The sequence below is a fragment of the Petromyzon marinus genome, chromosome 82 (assembly GCF_048934315.1).
Source record: "Petromyzon marinus isolate PM22_M1 ecotype Great Lakes invasive population chromosome 82, UKy_Petmar_22M1.pri1.0, whole genome shotgun sequence".
NCBI classification, from domain to species: Eukaryota; Metazoa; Chordata; class Hyperoartia; order Petromyzontiformes; family Petromyzontidae; genus Petromyzon; species Petromyzon marinus.
The window spans coordinates 7,519,888-7,547,785 of NC_133747.1; the positions used below are offsets into that span (position 1 = coordinate 7,519,888).

General features: G+C 45.0%; 1 protein-coding gene across 1 annotated transcript in view; it reads right to left on the bottom strand.

Annotated features, from left to right (window-relative positions):
- Positions 1-720: 720 nt before the first annotated feature.
- The window catches only part of LOC142907746 (uncharacterized), a 152,704-nt gene continuing 125,526 nt past the window's right edge, over positions 721-27,898 (bottom strand). The window contains exons 14-15 of the mRNA XM_076057470.1: positions 5,790-5,887; positions 721-839 (exon numbers count right to left, since the gene is read on the bottom strand). Of these exons, the coding sequence (XP_075913585.1) occupies positions 5,833-5,887 (55 nt within the window). The 3' untranslated portion in view covers positions 721-839; positions 5,790-5,832. The remainder of the gene's footprint in view (positions 840-5,789; positions 5,888-27,898) is intronic.

Consider the following 27,898-nt stretch of genomic DNA (forward strand, 5'->3'; position numbering starts at 1 on the left):
TGCTGTAGTGTGGTGTATAATGTCGTGTACAGTGTAGTGTAGTGTATAGTGTAGTGTATAGTGTAGTGTGTGTAGTAGTGTATAGTGTAGTGTATAGTGTAGTGTGTAGTCTAGTGTATAGTAGTGTATAGTGTAGTGTATAGTAGTGTAGAGTGTAGTGGATAGTAGTGTATAGTGTAGTGTATAGTGTAGTGTATAGTAGTGTAGTGTATAGTGTAGTGTATAGTAGTGTAGAGTGTAGTGTATAGTGTAGTGTATAGTAGTGTAGTGTATAGTGCTGTAGAGTGTAGTGGATAATAGTGTAGTGTACAGTGGTGTAGTGGATAGTGTATTGTATAGAGGTGTAGTGTATAGTGTACTGTATCGTGTAGTGTATAGTGTAGTGTATAGTAGTGTAGTGTATAGTGCTGTAGAGTGTAGTGGATAGTAGTGTAGTGTATAGTGGTGTAGTGGATAGTGTATTGTATAGAGGTGTAGTGTATAGTGTACTGTATCGTGTAGTGTATAGTGTAGTGTATAGTAGTGTATAGAGGTGTAGTTTATAGTGTGGTGTATAGTAGTGTAGTGTATAGTAGTGCAGTATATAGTAGTGTAGTGTATAGTATTGTAGTGTATAGCAGTGTAGTGTAGTGTATAGTCGTGTAGTGTATAATGTAGTGTATAGTAGTGTAGTATATAGTAGTGTAGTGTATAGTGTAATGTATAGTAGTGTATAGTAGTTTAGTGTATAGTGTAGTGTATAGTGTAGTGTACAGTAGTGTAGTGTATAGTAGTGTAGTCTATAGTAGTGTAGTGTATAGTAGTGTAGTTTATAGCAGTGTAGTGTATAGTCGTGTAGTCTATAATGTAGTGTATAGTAGTGTAGTATATAGTAGTGTAGTGTATAGTGTAATGTATAGTAGTGTATAGTAGTGTATAGTAGTGTAGTGTATAGTGTAGTGTATAGTGTAGTGTATAGTGTAGTGTATAGTATAATGTATAGTAGTGTATAGTAGTGTATAGTAGTGTAGTATATAGTGGTGTAGTGTATAGTGGTGTAGTGTATAGTAGTGGATAGTGTAGTGTAGTGTATAGTGTAGTGTATAGTAGTGGATAGTGTAGTGTAGTGTATAGTGTAGTGGATAGTAGTGTATAGTGTAGTGTATAGTAGTGTAGTGTATAGTGTAGTGTATAGTTGTATAGTGCAGTGTAAAGAACAGTATATAGTTATTATTACGTCATATAGGGTTGCGCTAAATTCAATCTACGAACAAACGCCACCCTCCCTCAGCATTTCGCTTGGGAGATCATCTCTGCCTGGTGACTTTCCTGGTCTCAGACTCCGGATCGCCTTCAGTACTTCCTCAACAGATGGCACCTCAGCCAGCCACTCACAGGGGGTGACTTCTGCTAACATTTGAGGCACCGCAGCCTCAGCAGGGTCATCCTCACTTTGTGCCACGATGTTTTCCTGGCTGAGGGATTTCCCCTCCCCCAGGACCCCACAGAAATGCTCAGCAAAATCTGCAAACCCGTTCCTGGGGGTGGGAGATTGGATCACCGTTCTTTCCCCTAATGATGGTAATAGGCATGGCGCTGCAAGTTACTTTTTGATGGAATTCAAGAGCGATATGTGATCGCGGGCCACTGAGGAAGATTCCATCTCCTCAGCAACCCACCCATCCTTGCAGCGCCTCACGGCTCTCCGAACCTCCGAGCGAAGGCTGCGGTAAGCCTCCTCATTCTCTGACGTAGGATTCTGTAGCCAATGACAGTGGGCCTGTCGCTTTTTCTCAACCATCCTGAACAACTCCTCTGTCAGCCAGGGTCTCTGGGGAGGTCTGGACCGCGTACCCAAAGCAGCCATTGCAGCTGCATGAGTCACAGTCCTAAACCTCGCCCATTCCCCCTCGACATCAGGAGGAGTCGGGGACGATGCCAATCCCAGCCGCAAGCGATGATGTAATTCTCGATTGACACTTTCATCGGCTAGCTGAGACCAGGTGACTATGGGTTTGAATGGGGTCCTGGGTGTACACCCACCACCGGAGTGGAAGAATGGCAGGTGCATCTTACAGATGACTAGTCGATGGTCAGAGGGCAGATCAGCTTCACGGTAGGTCCTGGTGTCAGGAACATGGGCTCGCATCCGCTGGTCCGTCACTACGTAGTCCAGCAGATGTTCTTGCTTGGACCCGGCATGCATCCATGATGTTGTGTGGATGCGCCGATGCCGGAACAGCGTGTTGGTAATTACAAGCCCATCGGCTGCACAATTATCTAGCAGCCTCCTACCGTTGTTATTGAGCTGATCTGACCCATGCCCTCGGGCATAGAAGTTGCCCAACAAGATGACTCTATCCCGAGGGGCCACTTTAGCCAGCACCTGTGACAGGAGGTCATAGAAGGCATCTGACTCATCGGCTTTGCCTGCATCCCTCCACGGATGTTCGTCTTCGGTGGGGGCATAAGTAACCACGACCACCACTCCTCGCCTCCGGTTGATGGGAAGGCGAGCCCAAAGTAGCCTGGGGCTTACAGCTTCCCACACCTCATCGCCACGCTCCCACGCCACCTTCATTATTTTTTTTCCAAAGAAGAGCCACACCCTGTCGTTTGGCAATCTCCTGCCTTCGAGTAGAGGACTGTCCACCCCTCACGGTGGCAGGAGCCAGAGCCGGTCCACGGGGACCTCCTGGTTTGTGAATCCCTGCAGTCACGAAAGCTTTCAATCAAAATTTAGCCTCTCCTCTGTTACACACACACACACACACCAGGACCGGCCCACCGGGACCTCCTGAATAGCCGCAGAGATCCAGTTGGTACCGCTCCAGCTCCAGACAGGAGCAGCGGCAGCCTCTCCTCTATAAACACCCCGCGCTGAAAACCGGTCCACCGGACCTCCTGAATGCCGCAGAGATCCAGGCGGTACCGGTCCAGCTCCCGACAGAGGAGCGGCAGCCTCTCCCCTACAAACGCCCGTGCTAAAAACCGGTCCACCGGACCTCCTGAATGCCACAGAGATCCACGCGGTACCGCTCCAGCTCCGGACAGGAGCAGCGGCAGCCTCTCCTCCACAAACGCCCGCGCTGAAAAACCGGTCCAGGGGGACCCTCCTGAATGCCACAGAGATCCAGGCGGTACCGCTCCAGCTCCAGACAGGAGCAGCGGCAGCCTCTCCTCTATAAACACCCCGCGCTGAAAAACCGGTCCACCGGACCTCCTGAATGCCACAGAGATCCACGCGGTACCGCTCCAGCTCCGGACAGGAGCAGCGGCAGCCTCTCCCCCGCTTCGAGCCGCCGGTGCCGGTGTCGGTGTCGGTCTCGGTTCTCCTCGGCAGGAGGCTCAACGGGGAGGGGGCGTCGTGCCCCTCCCCGCCACAAGCAACTGGAGGCGGAGTTTTGGGGGGTTAACCGGTCCCCCCGAGCTGAGATTGAGGAATTTTGACGGTGGCCTTGGGGTAGCAGTGGGCAGCATCCACAGCGGGGGGTTTTAACGCTCGCGTGCACTGTACACACTGTACACGCACTGTACGCGCACTGTACACGCACACAGTATACACACACAGTACACACACACACAGTACAAACACACAGTACACACACACAGTACACACACAGTACACATACAGTACACACACAGTACACACACACACAGTACACATACACAATACACATACAGTACACAAACAGTACACACACAGTACACACAGTACACAGACAGTACACACACACAGTACACACAGTACACAGTACACAAACAGACACACACAGTGTACACACAGTACACACAGTAGGCACATACAGTGTACACACAGTACACACAGTAGGCACACACAGTACACACACAGTACACACACACAGTACACACAGTACACACACAGTACACACACACAGTACACACAGTACACAGGACACAAACACACACACTGTACACACAGTACACACAGTACACACACAGTACACACAGTACACAGACAGTACACACACACAGTACACACAGTACACAGTACACAAACAGACACACACAGTGTACACACAGTACACACAGTAGGCACATACAGTACACACACAGTACACACAGTACACACACAGTACACACACACAGTACACACACACAGTACACACAGTACACACACAGTACACACACACAGTACACACAGGACACAAACACACACACTGTACACACAGTACACACAGTACACACACAGTACACACACACAGTACACACAGTACACAGGACACACGCAGTACACACACTGTACACACAGTACACACAGTACACACACAGTACACACAGTACACACACACAGTACACACACAGTACACACACACAGTACACACAGTACACAGGACACAAACAGACACACACTGTACACACAGTACACACAGTAGGCACATACAGTACACACACAGTACACACACTGTACACACACAGAGTACACACACAGTACACACAGTACACAAAGTACATACAGTACACATAGTAGACTCACACCGTACATACAGTACACACAGTAAGCACATAAAGTACACACAGCAGACACACACTGTACACACACAGTACACACGCAGTACACACAGTACACACATAGTACACGCACACAGTACACACACAGTACACACACACACACAATACACACACACAGTACACACACAAAGTACACACACAGTACACACACACACAGTACACACACAGTACACACAGACACACAGTACACACACACAGTACACACACAGTACACACACAGTACACACACACAGTACACACACAGTACACACAGTACACACACACAGTACACACAGTACACACACAGTACGCACAGTACAAACACACACAGTACACACAGTACACAGAGTACACACACAGTAGACACACACAGTAGACACACAGTACACACACACACAGTATACACACAGTACACACAGTACACTCACAGTACACACAGTACACACACAGTACACACACACTACACACAGTACACACAGTACACACACAGTACACACACACAGTACACACACACAGTATACACAGTACACACAGTACACACACAGTACACACACACAGTACACACACAGTACACACACACAGTACACACACAGTACACACACACAGTACACACACAGTACACATACACAGTACACACACACAGTACACACACACAGTACACAAAGTACACACACAGTACACACAGTACACACACACAGTACACACACAGTACACAGACACTACACACAGTACACACACACACACAGTAAACACACAGTACACACACACAGTACACACACAGTACACACACAGTACACACACACAGTACACACACAGTACACACACACACACACAGTACACGCAGTACACACACAGTACACACACAGTACACACACACAGTACACACACAGTACACACACAGTACACGCACAGTACACACACACAGTACACACACAGTACACACACACAGTACACTCACAGTACACACACAGTACACTCACAGTACACACACAGTACACACACAGTACACACACACAGTACACACACAGTACACACACAGTACACACACAGTACACACAGTACACACACACACAGTACACACACAGTACACAGACACTACACACAGTACACACACACACACACAGTACACACACAGTACACACACACTACACACAGTACACACACAGTACACACACAGTACACACACACAGTACACACACAGTACACACACACAGTACACACACACAGTACACACACAGTACACACACACACAGTATACACACAGTACACACACACAGTACACACAGTACACCACTAACCTCATCCACTGGAGGATTCTCCTCGCCATCGCCACTGCGGCTGTCACTTGCCCTGTCTGTGTTTGAAGACTGCCGCACGGATCCGATGATGTGACCTCCTAGACACACACAGTACACACACAGTACACACACAGTACACACACAGTACACACACACAGTACACACACAGAGTACACACACAGTACACACACAGTACACACACACAGTACACACACAGTACACACACAGAGTACACACACAGTACACACACAGTACACACACACAGTACACACACAGTACACACACAGTACACACACAGTACACACACACAGTACACACAGTACACACACAGTACACACACACAGTACACACACAGTACACACACCCAGTACACACACATTACACACACAGTACACACACACATTACACACACAGTACACACACAGTACACACACATAGTACACACACAGTACACACAGTACACACACACAGTACACACACAGTACACACACAGTACACACACTGTACACACAGTACACACACACAGTACGCACACAGAGTACACACACAGTACACACACAGTACACACACACAGTACACACACAGTACACACACAGTACACACACACAGTGTACACACTCAGTACACACACAGTACACACACAGTACACACACACAGTACACACACAGTATACACACAGTACACACACACAGTACACACACAGTACACACACAGTACACACATACAGTACACACACAGTACACACACTGTACACACAGTACACACACAGTACACACACAAAGTACACATACAGTATACACAGTACACACACAGTACACACAAACAGTACACATACAGTACACACACACAGTACACACACACAGTACACATACAGGACACATACAGTACACACACAGTACACACAGTACACACACAGTACACACACACAGTACACACACAGCACACACACAGTACACACACAGTACACACATACAGTACACACACACAGTACACACACTGTACACACAGCACACACACAGTACACACACACAGTACATACACACACAGTACACACACAGTACACACACACAGTACACACACAGTACACACACAGTACACACATACAGTACACACAGTACACACACAGTACACACACAGAGTACACACACAGTACACACACAGTACACACAGTACACACACACAGTACACACACAGTACACACACACAGTACACATACAGTACACACAGTACACACACAGTACACACACACACAGTACACATACAGTACACACACGCAGTACACACACACAGTACACACACAGTACACACAGTACACACACAGTAAACACACAGTACACACACAGCACACACACAGTACCCACACAGTACACACACAGTACACACACAGTACACACATACAGTACACATACAGTACACACAGTACACACACAGTACACACACAGTACACATACAGTACACACACACAGTACACACACACAGTACACACACAGTATACACAGTACACACAGTACACACACACAGTACACACACAGCACACACACAGTACACACACAGTACACACACAGTACACACATACAGTACACACATACAGTACACACACAGTACACACACTGTACACACAGTACACACACAGTACACACACAGAGTACACACACAGTACAGGCACAGTACACACACAGTGCACACACACAGTACACATACAGTACACACAGTACACACACTGTACACACAGTACACACACAGTACACATACAGTAAACACACACAGTACACACACACAGTACACACACAGTACACACAGTGACCACAGTACACACACAGTACACACACACAGTACACACACATCACACACACAGTACACAAACAGTACACACACAGTAGACACAGTACACACACAGTACAAACACACAGTACACACAAACTCTACACACACAAAGTACACACACAGTACACACACAAAGTACACACACAGTACACACACAGTAAAGACAGTACACACACAGTACACACACAGTACACACACAAAGTACACACACAAAGTACACACACAGTACACACACAAAATACACACACAAAGTACACACACAGTACACACACATTACACACACACAGTACACACAAAGTACACACAGTACACACAGTACACACACACAGTACACACACAGTACACACACAGTACAAACACAGTACACACAGTACACACACAGTACACACACACACAGTACACACACAGTACACACAGTACACACACAGTACACACATACAGTACGCATACAGTACACACAGTACACACACAGTACACACATACAGTACACACACAGTACACACACAGTACACACACAGTACATACAGTACACATAGTACACGCACAGAGTACACACAGTACACACACAGTACACACACAGTACACACAGTACACACACAGTAAAAACACACTACACACACAGTACACACACAGTACACACACAGTACACACAGTACACACACAGTACACACAGTACACACAGAGTACACACAGTATACACACAGTACACACATACAGTACACACACAGTACACACACACAGTACACACAGTACACACACACACACAGTACACACAGTACACACACAGTACACACACACAGTACACACACAGTACACAAACAGTACACACAGTACACACACAGTACACACAGTACACACACAGTACACACACACAGTACACACAGTACACACACAGTACACACACAGTACACACACAGTACACACAGTACACACACAGTACACACAGTACACACAGTACACGCAGTACACACAGTACACACACAGTACACAGGCACACACAGTACACACACAGTACACACACAGTACACACACACAGTACACACACAGTACACACACAGTACACAGACACACACAGTACACACACAGTACACACAGTACACACACAGTACACACACAGTACACACAGTGCACACACAGTACACACACAGCACACACACACTACACACACACAGTACACACACAGTACACACACAGTACACACACAGTACACACATTACACACACACAGTACACACACACAGTACACACACAGTACACACACACATTACACACACAGTACACACACAGCACACACACAGTACACACACAGTACACACACACAGTACACACACACAGTACACACACAGTACACACAGTACACACACAGTGCATACAGTACACACACAGTACACACAGTACACACACAGTACACACACACAGTACACACACAGTACACCCACACAGTACACACACACATTACACACACAGTACACACACACAGTACACACACAGTACACACAGTACACACACAGTACACACACACAGTACACACACAGTACACACACAGTACACACACAGTACACACACACACACATTACACACACAGTACACACACACAGTACACACACAGTACACACAGTACACACACAGTACACACACACAGTACACACACAGTACACACACACAGTACACACACAGTACACACAAACAGTACACACACAGTACACACACACAGTACACACACAGTACACACACAGTACACACACACAGTACACACACACAGTACACACACAGTACACACAGTACACACACAGTGTACACACACAGTACACACACAGTACACACACAGTACACACACACAGTACACACACAGTACATACACACGTACACACACAGTACACACACAGTACACACAGTACACACACACAGTACACACACAGTACACACACAGTACACACACACAGTACACACACAGTACGCACACAGTACACACACAGCACACACACAGTACACACACAGTACACACAGTACACACACAGTACACACACATAGTACACACACACAGTACACACACAGTACACACACACACAGTACACACACAGTACACACACATACAGTACACACACAGTACACACAGTACACACACAGTACACACACAGTACATACAGTACACACACAGTACACACAGTACACATAGTACACACACAGTACACAGAGACACACACACAGTACACACACAGTACACACACAGCACACACACACAGTACACACACAGTACACACAAAGTACACACACAGTACACCCAGTACACACACAGTACACACACAGTACACACATAGTACACACAGTACACACACAGTACACACAGTACACAAAGTACACACACAGTACACACACAGTACACACACAAAGTACACAAACAGTACACACACAGTACACACAGTACACACACAGTACACACACAGTACAAACACACAGCACACACACACAGTACACACAAAGTACACACACAGTACACACAGTACACACACAGTACACACACAGTACACACAGTACACACACACAGTACACACACAGTACACACAGCACACACACAGTACACACAGTACAAACACAGTACACACACAGTACACACACACAGTACACACACACAGTACACACACAGTACAAATAGTATACACACAGTACACACACAGTAAACACACACTACACACACAGTACACACACAGTACACACAGTACACACACAGTACACACACAGTACACAAACACACAGTACACACATACAGTACACACACAGTACACACAGTACACACACAGTACACACATACAGTACACACATACAGTACACACACAGTACACAAACAGTACATACAGTACACACAGTACACATACAGTACACACACAGTACACACAGTACACACACAGTACACACAGTACACACACAGTACACACACAGTAAAAACACACTACACACACAGTACACACACAGTACACACACAGTACACACGGTACACACACAATACACACAGTACACACACAGTACACACACAGTACACACAGTACACACAGTACACACACAGTATACACACACACAGTACACACACAGTACACACACAGTACACACACAGTACACACACACACAGTACACACAGTACACACACACAGTACACACAGTACACACACTTTACACACACACACACAGTACACACAGTACACACACAGTACACACACAGTACACAAACAGTACACACAGTACACACACAGTGCACAAAGTACACACACAGTACACACAGTGCACACACACAGTACACACAGTACACACACAGTACACACACAGTACACACAGTACACACACAGTACACACACAGTATATACACAGTACACACACTACACACACAGTACACACAGTACACACAGTACACACAGTACACGCAGTACACACACAGTACACACAGTACACAGGCACACACAGTACACACACAGTACACACAGTAGACACACAGTACACACACAGTACACACACACAGTACACACACAGTACACTGGCACACACAGTACACACACAGTACACACAATACACACACAGTACACACAGTACACACACAGTACACACAGGACACACACAGTACACACACAGTACACACACAGCACACACAGTACACACACAGTACACACAGTACACACGCAGTACACACAGACACACAGACAGTAAACACACAGTACACACACAGTACACACACACAGTACACACACAGTACACACACAGTGCACACACAGTACACACACATTACACACACAGTACACACATACAGTACACACAGTATACACAGTACACACACAGTACACACACAGTACACACACACAGTACACACAGTACACACACAGTACACACACAGTACACACACAGTACACACACACAGTACGCACACAGTACACATACACAGTACACACACTACACACACACAGTACACACACACACAGTACACACACAGTACACACACAGTACACACACAGAGTACACACACAGTACACACACAGTACACACACAGTACACATAGTACACACACAGTACACAGAGACACACACACAGTACACACACAGTACACACACAGTACACACACACAGTACACACACAAAATACACACACAGTACACACACAGTACACACAGAGTACACACACACAGTACACACACAGTACACACAGTACACACATAGTGCACACACACACAGTGCACACACAGTACACACACATTACACACACACAGTACACACACAGTACACACACACAGTACACACACAGTACACACAGTACACACAGTACACACAAACAGTACTCACACAGTACACACACAGTACACACAGTACACACACAGTACACACAGTACACACACAGTACACACACACAGTACACACACAGTACACACAGTACACACACAGTACACAGAGACACACACACAGTACACACACAGTACACACACAGTACACACACACAGTACACACAGTACACACACAGTACACACACAGTGCACACACAGTACACACACAGTACACACACAGTACACACATACAGTACACACAGTACACACACAGTACACACACAGTACACACACAGTACACACAGTACACACACACTGTACACACACAGTACACACACAGTACACACACAGTACACACAGTACACATACAGTACACACACAGTACACACACACTACACACACACAGGACACACACAGTACACACACAGTACACACACACAGTACACATACAGTACACACACAGTACACACACAGTACACACACAGTACACATAGTACACACACAGTACACAGAGACACACACACAGTACACACACAGTACACACACAGTACACACACAGTACACACACAAAATACACACACAGTACACACACAGGACACACAGAGTACACACACACAGTACACACACAGTACACACAGTACACACATAGTACACACACACACAGTGCACACACAGTACACACACATTACACATACACAGTACACACACAGTACACACACACAGTACACACACAGTACACATAGTACACACACAGTACACAGAGACACACACACAGTACACACACAGTACACACACAGTACACACACACAGTACACACACAAAATACACACACAGTACACACACAGTACACACAGAGTACACACACACAGTACACACACAGTACACACACAGTACACACAGTACACACATAGTACACACACACACACAGTGCACACACAGTACACACACATTACACATACACAGTACACACACAGTACACACAAACAGTACACACACAGTACACACAGTACACACAGTACACACACAGTACACACAGTACACACACAGTACACACACACAGTACACACACAGTACACACAGTACACACACAGTACACAGAGACACACACACAGTACACACACAGTACACACACAGTACACACACACAGTACACACACAGTACACACACAGTACACACAGTATACACAGTACACACACAGTACACACACAGTACACACAGTACACACACAGTACACACACAGTACACACACAGTACACACACAGTACACATACAGTACACACACAGTACACACACACTACACACACACAGTACACACACACACAGTACACACACAGTACACACACAGTACACACACACAGTACACATACAGTACACACACAGTACACACACAGTACACACACAGTACACATAGTACACACACAGTACACAGAGACACACACACAGTACACACACAGTACACACACAGTACACACACACAGTACACACACAAAATACACACACAGTACACACCGTACACACACAGTACACACACAGTACACACACAGTACACACATAGTACACACACACAGTGCACACACAGTACACACACATTACACATACACAGTACACACACAGTACACACACACAGTACACACACAGTACACACAGTACACACACACAGTACACACAAACAGTACACACACAGTACACACACAGTACACACAGTACACACACAGTACACACAGTACACAAACAGTACACACACACAGTACACACACAGTACACACACAGTACACACACAGTATACACAGTACACACACAGTACACACACAGTACACACGCAGTACACACAATACACACAGTAAACACACAGGACACACACAGTACACACACAGTACACACAGTACACACACAGTACACAAACACATTACACACACACAGTACACACACACAGTACACAAACACACAGTACACACATACAGTACACACACAGTACACACAGTACACACACAGTACACACATACAGTACACACATACAGTACACACACAGTACACAAACAGTACATACAGTACACACAGCACACACACAGTACACATAGTACACACACAGTACACACAGTACACACACAGTACACACACAGTAAAACACACTACACACACAGTACACACACAGTACACACACAGTACACACGGTACACACACAGTACACACAGTACACACACAGTACACACAGTACACACACAGTACACACACACAGTACACACACACTACACACACAGTACACACGCAGTACACACACACACAGTACACACAGTACACACACACACAGTACACACAGTACACACACTTTACACACACACACAGTACACACAGTACACACACAGTACACAAACAGTACACACAGTACACACACAGTGCACACAGTACACACACAGTACACACAGTGCACACACACAGTACACACAGTACACACACAGTACACACACAGTACACACACAGTACACACACAGTACACGCAGTACACACACAGTACACACAGTACACAGGCACACACAGTACACACACAGTACACACAGTAGACACACAGTACACACACAGTACACACACACAGTACACACACAGTACACAGACACAAACAGTACACAAACAGTACACACAATACACACACAGTACACACAGTACACACACAGTACACACAGTACACACACAGTACACACACAGTACACACACAGCACACACACAGTACACACAGTACAAAGAGACACACACACAGTACACACACAGTACACACACAGTACACACACACAGTACACACATAGTACACACACAGTACACACACAGTGCACACACAGTACACACACAGTACACACATACAGTACTCACAGTATACACAGTACACACACAGTACAAACACAGTACACACACACAGTACACACAGTACACACACACAGTACACACACAGTACACACACAGTACACACACAGTACACACAGTACACATACAGTACACACACACAGTACACACACACTACACACACACAGTACACACACACACAGTACACACACAGTACACACACAGTACACACACACAGTACACATACAGTACACACACAGTACACACACAGTACACAGAGACACACACACAGTACACACACAGTACACACACAAAATACACACACAGTACACACACAGTACACACAGAGTACACACACACAGTACACACACAGTACACACAGTACACACATAGTACACACACACACAGTGCACACACAGTACACACACATTACACATACACAGTACACACACAGTACACACACACAGTACACACACAGTACACACAGTACACACAGTACACACACACTGTACACACAAACAGTACACACAGTACACACAATACACACAGTACACACACAGTACACACACAGTACACACACACAGTACACACACAGTACACACACAGTACACACACAGTATACACAGTACACACACAGTACACACACAGTACACACGCAGTACACACAATACACACAGTTCACACACAGGACACACACAGTACACACACACAGTACACACAGTACACACACAGTACACACACACATTACACACACACATTACACACACAGTACACACAGAGTACACACAGTACACACACAGTACACACACACAGTACACACACACAGTACACACACAGTACACACACAGTATACACAGTACACACAGTACACACACAGTACACACAGTACACACAGTACACACACAGTACACACAGTACACACACAGTACACACACAGTACACACACAGTACAGACACAGACACACACGCACAGACACACAGTACACACACAGTACACACACACAACACACAGTACACACACACAGTACACACACATTACACACAGTACACAGTACACACACAGTACACACACACAGACACACAGTACACACAGTACACACACAGTACACACACAGTACACAAACAGTACACACACACAGTACACACAGTAAAAACACACAGTACACACAGTACACACAGTACACATAGAGTACACACACAGTACACACAGTACACACACAGTACACACACAGTACACACACAGTGTACACACACACTACACACACAGTACACACACAGTACACACACACAGTACACACACAGTACATACACACAGTACACACCCCGTACACACACGGTACACACAGTACACACACACAGTACACACAGTACACACACAGTACACACACACAGTACACACACAGCACACACAGAGTACGCACACAGTACACACAGTACACACACAGTACACACACAGTACACACACACAGTACACACACAGTACACACACACAGTACACACACAGTACACACACAATACACACACATACAGTACACACACAGTACACACACAGTACACAGAGACACACACACAGTACACACACAGTACACACACACAGTACACACACAGTACACACACAGTGCAGACACAGTACACACACAGTACACACACAGTACACACATACAGTACACACAGTATACACAGTACACAAACAGTACACACACAGTACACACACACAGTACACACAGTACTCACACAGTACACACACAGTACACACAATACACACACAGTACACAAACAATACACACAGTACACATAGAGTACACACACACAGTACACACACAGTACACACACAGTACACACACAGTACACACATACAGTACACACACACAGTACACACACAGTACACACACAGTATACACAGTACACACAGTACACACACAGTACACACACAGTACACACACACAGTACACACACAGTACACAAACACAGTCAACACACAGTACACACACAGTACACACACAGTACACACATGGTACACACAGTACACACACAGTACACACACACATACACACAGTATACACACAGTACACACACACAGTACATACACAGTACACACACAGTACACACACACAGTACACACACAGTACACCCACAGTACACACACAGTACACCCACAGTATACAAAGTACACACACAGTACACACACAGTACACACGCAGTACACACACTACACACAGTACACACACAGGACACACACAGTACACATACACAGTACACACAGTACACACACAGTACACACACAGTACACACACACATTACACACTTAATACACACAGTACACACACAGTACACACAGTACACACAGTACACACACAGTACACACACACAGTACACACACACACAGTACACACACAGTACACACACAGTACACACACAGTATACACAGTACACACATTACACACACAGTACACACACACAGTACACACACACACAGTACACACACAGTACACACACAGTACACACACAGTATACACACAGTACACACACAGTATACACAGTACACACATTACACACACAGTACACACAGTACACACAGTACACACACAGTACACACACAGTACACACAGTACACACACAGACACACACACAGACACACTACACACAGTACACACACAGTACACACACAGTACACACACACTGTACACACAGTACAAACACACAGTACAAACACACAGTACACACACAGTACACACACAGTACAAACACACAGTACACACACAGTACACACATACAGTACACACACAGTACACACACAGTACACAGAGACACACACACAGTACACACACGGTACACACACAGTACACACACACAGTACACACACAGTACACACACAGTGCAGACACAGTACACACACAGTACACACACAGTACACACATACAGTACACACAGTATACACAGTACACAAACAGTACACACACAGTACACACACACAGTACACACAGTACTCACACAGTACACACACAGTACACACAATACACACACAGTACACAAACAATACACACAGTACACACAGAGTACACACACACAGTACACACACAGTACACACACAGTACACACATACAGTACACACACAGTACACACACAGTACACAAACAGTACACAAACAGTACACACACAGTACACACACAGTACACACACAGTACACACAGTACACACAGTACATACACAGTACACACAGTACAAACACAGTACACACACAGTACACACAGTACACACACAGTACACACACAGTACACACAGTACACACACAGTACACACACAGTACACACACAGTATACAAAGTACGCACACAGTACACACACAGTACACACGCAGTACACACACTACACACAGTACACACACAGGACACACACAGTACACATACACAGTACACACAGTACACACACAGTACACACACAGTACACACACACATTACACACTTAATACACACAGTACACATACAGTACACACAGTACACACAGTACACACACAGTACACACACACAGTACACACACACACAGTACACACACAGTACACACACAGTACACACACAGTACACACACAGTATACACAGTACACACATTACACACACAGTACACACACACAGTACAGACACACACACAGTACACACACAGTACACACACAGTATACACAGTACACACATTACACACACAGTACACACAGTACACACAGTACACACACAGTACACACACAGTACACACAGTACACACACAGACACACACACAGACACACTACACACAGTACACACACAGTACACACACAGTACACACACACAGTACACACAGTACAAGCACACAGTACAAACACACAGTACACACACAGTACACACACAGTACAAACACACAGTACAGACACAGTACACACACACAGTACACACACAGTACAAACAGTATACACACAGTACACACAGTAAACACACACTACACAAACAGTACACACACAGTACACACAGTACACACACACAGTACACACACACAGTACACACACAGTACACACACACAGTACACACACAGTACACACACAGTACACACACACAGTACACACATACAGTACACACACCGTACACACAGTACACACACAGTACACACAGTACACACAGTACACATAGAGTGCACACACAGTACACACTGTACACACACAGTACACAAACAGTACACACACAGTGTACACACACACTACACACACAGTACACACACAGTACACACACACAGTACACACACAGTACATACACACAGTACACACCCCGTACACACACGGTACACACAGTACACACACACAGTACACACAGTACACACACAGTACACACACAGTACACACACACAGTACACACACAGCACACACAGAGTACGCACACAGTACACACAGTACACACACAGTACACACACATAGTACACACACACAGTACACACACAGTACACACACACAGTACACACACAGTACACACACAATACACACACATACAGTACACACACAGTACACACACAGTACACAGAGACACACACACAGTACACACACAGTACACACACAGTACACACACAGTACACACACAGTACACACACAGTGCAGACACAGTACACACACAGTACACACACAGTACACACATACAGTACACACAGTATACACAGTACACAAACAGTACACACACAGTACACACAGTACTCACACAGTACACACACAGTACACACAATTCACACACAGTACACAAACAATACACACAGTACACATAGAGTACACACACACAGTACACACACAGTACACACACAGTACACACACAGTACACACATACAGTACACACACACAGTACACACACAGTACACACACAGTATACACAGTACACACAGTACACACACAGTACACACAGTACACACACAGTACACACACACAGTACACACACAGTACACAAACACAGTCAACACACAGTACACACACAGTACACACACAGTACACACATGGTACACACAGTACACACACAGTACACACACACATACACACAGTATACACACAGTACACACACACAGTACATACACAGTACACACACAGTACACACACACAGTACACACACAGTACACACACAGTACACACACAGTACACCCACAGTATACAAAGTACACACACAGTACACACACAGTACACACGCAGTACACACACTACACACAGTACACACACAGTACACATACACAGTACACACAGTACACACACAGTACACACACAGTACACACACACATTACACACTTAATACACACAGTACACACACAGTACACACAGTACACACACAGTACACACACACAGTACACACACACACAGTACACACACAGTACACACACTGTACACACACAGTATACACAGTACACACATTACACACACAGTACACACACACAGTACACACACACACAGTACACACACAGTACACACAGTACACACACAGTATACACACAGTACACACACAGTATACACAGTACACACATTACACACACAGTACACACAGTACACACAGTACACACACAGTACACACACAGTACACACAGTACACACACAGACACACACACAGACACACTACACACAGTACACACACAGTACACACACAGTACACACACACTGTACACACAGTACAAACACACAGTACAAACACACAGTACACACACAGTACACACACAGTACAAACACACAGTACACACACAGTACACACATACAGTACACATACAGTACACACACAGTACACAGAGACACACACACAGTACACACACAGTACACACACAGTACACACACACAGTACACACACAGTACACACACAGTGCAGACACAGTACACACAGTACACACACAGTACACACATACAGTACACACAGTATACACAGGACACAAACAGTACACACACAGTACACACACACAGTACACACAGTACTCACACAGTACACACACACACAGTACACACACAGTACACAAACACAGTCAACACACAGTACACACAGTACAAACACACAGTACAAACACACAGTACACACACAGTACACACACAGTACAAACACACAGTACACACACAGTACACACACACAGTACACACACAGTACAAACAGTATACACACAGTACACACAGTAAACACACACTACACAAACAGTACACACACAGTACACACAGTACACACACACAGTACACACACACAGTACACACACAGTACACACACACAGTACACACACAGTACACACACAGTACACACACACAGTACACACATACAGTACACACACAGTACACACAGTACACACACAGACACACACACAGACACACTACACACAGTACACACACAGTACACACACAGTACACACACACAGTACACACAGTACAAACACACAGTACAAACACACAGTACACACACACAGTACACACACAGTACAAACACACAGTACACACACAGTACACACACACAGTACACACACAGTACAAACAGTATACACACAGTACACACAGTAAACACACACTACACAAACAGAACACACACAGTACACACAGTACACACACACAGTACACACACACAGTACACACACAGTACACACACACAGTACACACACAGTACACACACAGTACACACACACAGTACACACATACAGTACACACACCGTACACACAGTACACACACAGTACACACAGTACACACAGTACACATAGAGTACACACACAGTACACACAGTACACACACAGTACACACACAGTGTACACACACACTACACACAGTACACACACAGTACACACACACAGTACACACACAGTACATACACACAGTACACACCCCGTACACACACGGTACACACAGTACACACACACAGTACACACAGTACACACACAGTACACACACAGTACACACACACAGTACACACACAGCACACACAGAGTACGCACACAGTACACACAGTACACACACAGTACACACACATAGTACACACACACAGTACACACACAGTACACACACACAGTACACACACAGTACACACACAATACACACACATACAGTACACACACAGTACACACACAGTACACAGAGACACACACACAGTACACACACAGTACACACACAGTACACACACACAGTACACACACAGTACACACACAGTGCAGACACAGTACACACACTGTACACACACAGTACACACATACAGTACACACAGTATACACAGTACACAAACAGTACACACACAGTACACACAGTACTCACACAGTACACACACAGTACACACAATACACACACAGTACACAAACAATACACACAGTACACATAGAGTACACACACACAGTACACACACAGTACACACACAGTACACACACAGTACACACATACAGTACACACACACAGTACACACACAGTACACACAGTATACATAGTACACACAGTACACACACAGTACACACAGTACACACACAGTACACACACACAGTACACACACAGTACACAAACACAGTCAACACACAGTACACACACAGTACACACACAGTACACACATGGTACACACAGTACACACACAGTACACACACACATACACACAGTATACACACAGTACACACACACAGTACATACACAGTACACACACAGTACACACACAGTACACACACAGTACACACACAGTACACCCACAGTATACAAAGTACACACACAGTACACACACAGTACACACGCAGTACACACACTACACACAGTACACACACAGGACACACACAGTACACATACACAGTACACACAGTACACACACAGTACACACACAGTACACACACACATTACACACTTAATACACACAGTACACACACAGTACACACAGTACACACAGTACACACACAGTACACACACACAGTACACACACACAGTACACACACAGTACACACACAGTACACACACAGTATACACAGTACACACATTACACACACAGTACACACACACAGTACACACACACACAGTACACACACAGTACACACACAGTACACACACAGTATACACACAGTACACACACAGTATACACAGTACACACATTACACACACAGTACACACAGTACACACAGTACACACACAGTACACACACAGTACAAACACACAGTACACACACAGTACACACATACAGTACACATACAGTACACACACAGTACACAGAGACACACACAGTACACACACAGTACACACACAGTACACACACACAGTACACACACAGTACACACACAGTGCAGACACAGTACACAAACAGTACACACACAGTACACACACACAGTACACACAGTACTCACACAGTACACACACACAGTACATAAACACAGTCAACACACAGTACACACACAGTACACACACAGTACACACATGGTACACACAGTACACACACAGTACACACACACATACACACAGTATACACACAGTACACACACACAGTACATACACAGTACACACACAGTACACACACACAGTACACACACAGTACACACACAGTACACACACAGTACACCCACAGTATACAAAGTACACACACAGTACACACACAGTACACACGCAGTACACACACTACACACAGTACACACACAGGACACACACAGTACACATACACAGTACACACAGTACACACACAGTACACACACAGTACACACACACATTACACACTTAATACACACAGTACACACACAGTACACACACACAGTACACACACAGTACACACACAGTACACACACAGTATACACAGTACACACATTACACACACAGTACACACACACAGTACAGACACACACACAGTACACACACAGTACACACACAGTACACACACAGTATACACAGTACACACATTACACACACAGTACACACAGTACACACAGTACACACACAGTACACACACAGTACACACAGTACACACACAGACACACACACAGACACACTACACACAGTACACACACAGTACACACACAGTACACACACACAGTACACAGAGTACAAACACACAGTACAAACACACAGTACACACACAGTACACACACAGTACAAACACACAGTACAGACACAGTACACACACACAGTACACACACAGTACAAACAGTATACACACAGTACACACAGTAAACACACACTACACAAACAGTACACACACAGTACACACAGTACACACACACAGTACACACACACAGTACACACACAGTACACACACACAGTACACACACAGTACACACACAGTACACACACACAGTACACACACCGTACACACAGTACACACACAGTACACACAGTACACACAGTACACATAGAGTACACACACAGTACACACTGTACACACACAGTACACACACAGTACACACACAGTGTACACACACACTACACACACAGTACACACACAGTACACACACACAGTACACACACAGTACATACACACAGTACACACCCCGTACACACACGGTACACACAGTACACACACACAGTACACACAGTACACACACAGTACACACACAGTACACACACACAGTACACACACAGCACACACAGAGTACGCACACAGTACACACAGTACACACACAGTACACACACATAGTACACACACACAGTACACACACAGTACACACACACAGTACACACACAGTACACACACAATACACACACATACAGTACACACACAGTACACACACAGTACACAGAGACACACACACAGTACACACACAGTACACACACAGTACACACACACAGCACACACACAGTACACACACAGTGCAGACACAGTACACACACAGTACACACACAGTACACACATACAGTACACACAGTATACACAGTACACAAACAGTACACACACAGTACACACAGAACTCACACAGTACACACACAGTACACACAATACACACACAGTACACAAACAATACACACAGTACACATAGAGTACACACACACAGTACACACACAGTACACACACAGTACACACACAGTACACACATACAGTACACACACACAGTACACACACAGTACACACACAGTATACACAGTACACACAGTACACACACAGTACACACAGTACACACACAGTACACACACACAGTACACACACAGTACACAAACACAGTCAACACACAGTACACACACAGTACACACACAGTACACACATGGTACACACAGTACACACACAGTACACACACACATACACACAGTATACACACAGTACACACACACAGTACATACACAGTACACACACAGTACACACACACAGTACACACACAGTACACACACAGTACACACACAGTACACCCACAGTATACAAAGTACACACACAGTACACACACAGTACACACGCAGTACACACACTACACACAGTACACACACAGTACACATACACAGTACACACAGTACACACACAGTACACACACAGTACACACACACATTACACACTTAATACACACAGTACACACACAGTACACACAGTACACACAGTACACACACAGTACACACACACAGTACACACACACACAGTACACACACAGTACACACACAGTATACACAGTACACACATTACACACACAGTACACACACACAGTACACACACACACAGTACACACACAGTACACACACAGTACACACACAGTATACACACAGTACACACACAGTATACACAGTACACACATTACACACACAGTACACACAGTACACACAGTACACACACAGTACACACACAGTACACACAGTACACACACAGACACACACACAGACACACTACACACAGTACACACACAGTACACACACAGTACACACACACTGTACACACAGTACAAACACACAGTACAAACACACAGTACACACACAGTACACACACAGTACAAACACACAGTACACACACAGTACACACATACAGTACACATACAGTACACACACAGTACACAGAGACACACACACAGTACACACACAGTGCAGACACAGTACACACACAGTACACACACAGTACACACATACAGTACACACAGTATACACAGGACACAAACAGTACACACACAGTACACACACACAGTACACACAGTACTCACACAGTACAAACACACACAGTACACACACAGTACACAAACACAGTCAACACACAGTACACACAGTACAAACACACAGTACAAACACACAGTACACACACAGTACACACACAGTACAAACACACAGTACACACACAGTACACACACACAGTACACACACAGTACAAACAGTATACACACAGTACACACAGTAAACACACACTACACAAACAGTACACACACAGTACACACAGTACACACACACAGTACACACACACAGTACACACACAGTACACACACACAGTACACACACAGTACACACACAGTACACACACACAGTACACACATACAGTACACACACAGTACACACAGTACACACACAGACACACACACAGACACACTACACACAGTACACACACAGTACACACACAGTACACACACACACAGTACACACAGTACAAACACACAGTACAAACACACAGTACACACACACAGTACACACACAGTACAAACACACAGTACACACACAGTACACACACACAGTACACACACAGTACAAACAGTATACACACAGTACACACAGTAAACACACACTACACAAACAGAACACACACAGTACACACAGTACACACACACAGTACACACACACAGTACACACACAGTACACACACACAGTACACACACAGTACACACACAGTACACACACAGTACACACATACAGTACACACACCGTACACACAGTACACACACAGTACACACAGTACACACAGTACACATAGAGTACACACACAGTACACACAGTACACACACAGTACACACACAGTGTACACACACACTACACACAGTACACACACAGTACACACACACAGTACACACACAGTACATACACACAGTACACACCCCGTACACACACGGTACACACAGTACACACACACACAGTACACACAGTACACACACAGTACACACACAGTACACACACACAGTACACACACAGCACACACAGAGTACGCACACAGTACACACAGTACACACACAGTACACACACATAGTACACACACACAGTACACACACAGTACACACACACAGTACACACACAGTACACACACAATACACACACATACAGTACACACACAGTACACACACAGTACACAGAGACACACACACAGTACACACACAGTACACACACAGTACACACACACAGTACACACACAGTACACACACAGTGCAGACACAGTACACACACTGTACACACACAGTACACACATACAGTACACACAGTATACACAGTACACAAACAGTACACACACAGTACACACAGTACTCACACAGTACACACACAGTACACACAATACACACACAGTACACAAACAATACACACAGTACACATAGAGTACACACACACAGTACACACACAGTACACACACAGTACACACACAGTACACACATACAGTACACACACACAGTACACACACAGTACACACAGTATACACAGTACACACAGTACACACACAGTACACACAGTACACACACAGTACACACACACAGTACACACACAGTACACAAACACAGTCAACACACAGTACACACACAGTACACACACAGTACACACATGGTACACACAGTACACACACAGTACACACACACATACACACAGTATACACACAGTACACACACACAGTACATACACAGTACACACACAGTACACACACACAGTACACACACAGTACACACACAGTACACACACAGTACACCCACAGTATACAAAGTACACACACAGTACACACACAGTACACACGCAGTACACACACTACACACAGTACACACACAGGACACACACAGTACACATACACAGTACGCACAGTACACACACAGTACACACACAGTACACACACACATTACACACTTAATACACACAGTACACACACAGTACACACAGTACACACAGTACACACACAGTACACACACACAGTACACACACACACAGTACACACACAGTACACACACAGTACACACACAGTATACACAGTACACACATTACACACACAGTACACACACACAGTACACACACACACAGTACACACACAGTACACACACAGTACACACACAGTATACACACAGTACACACACAG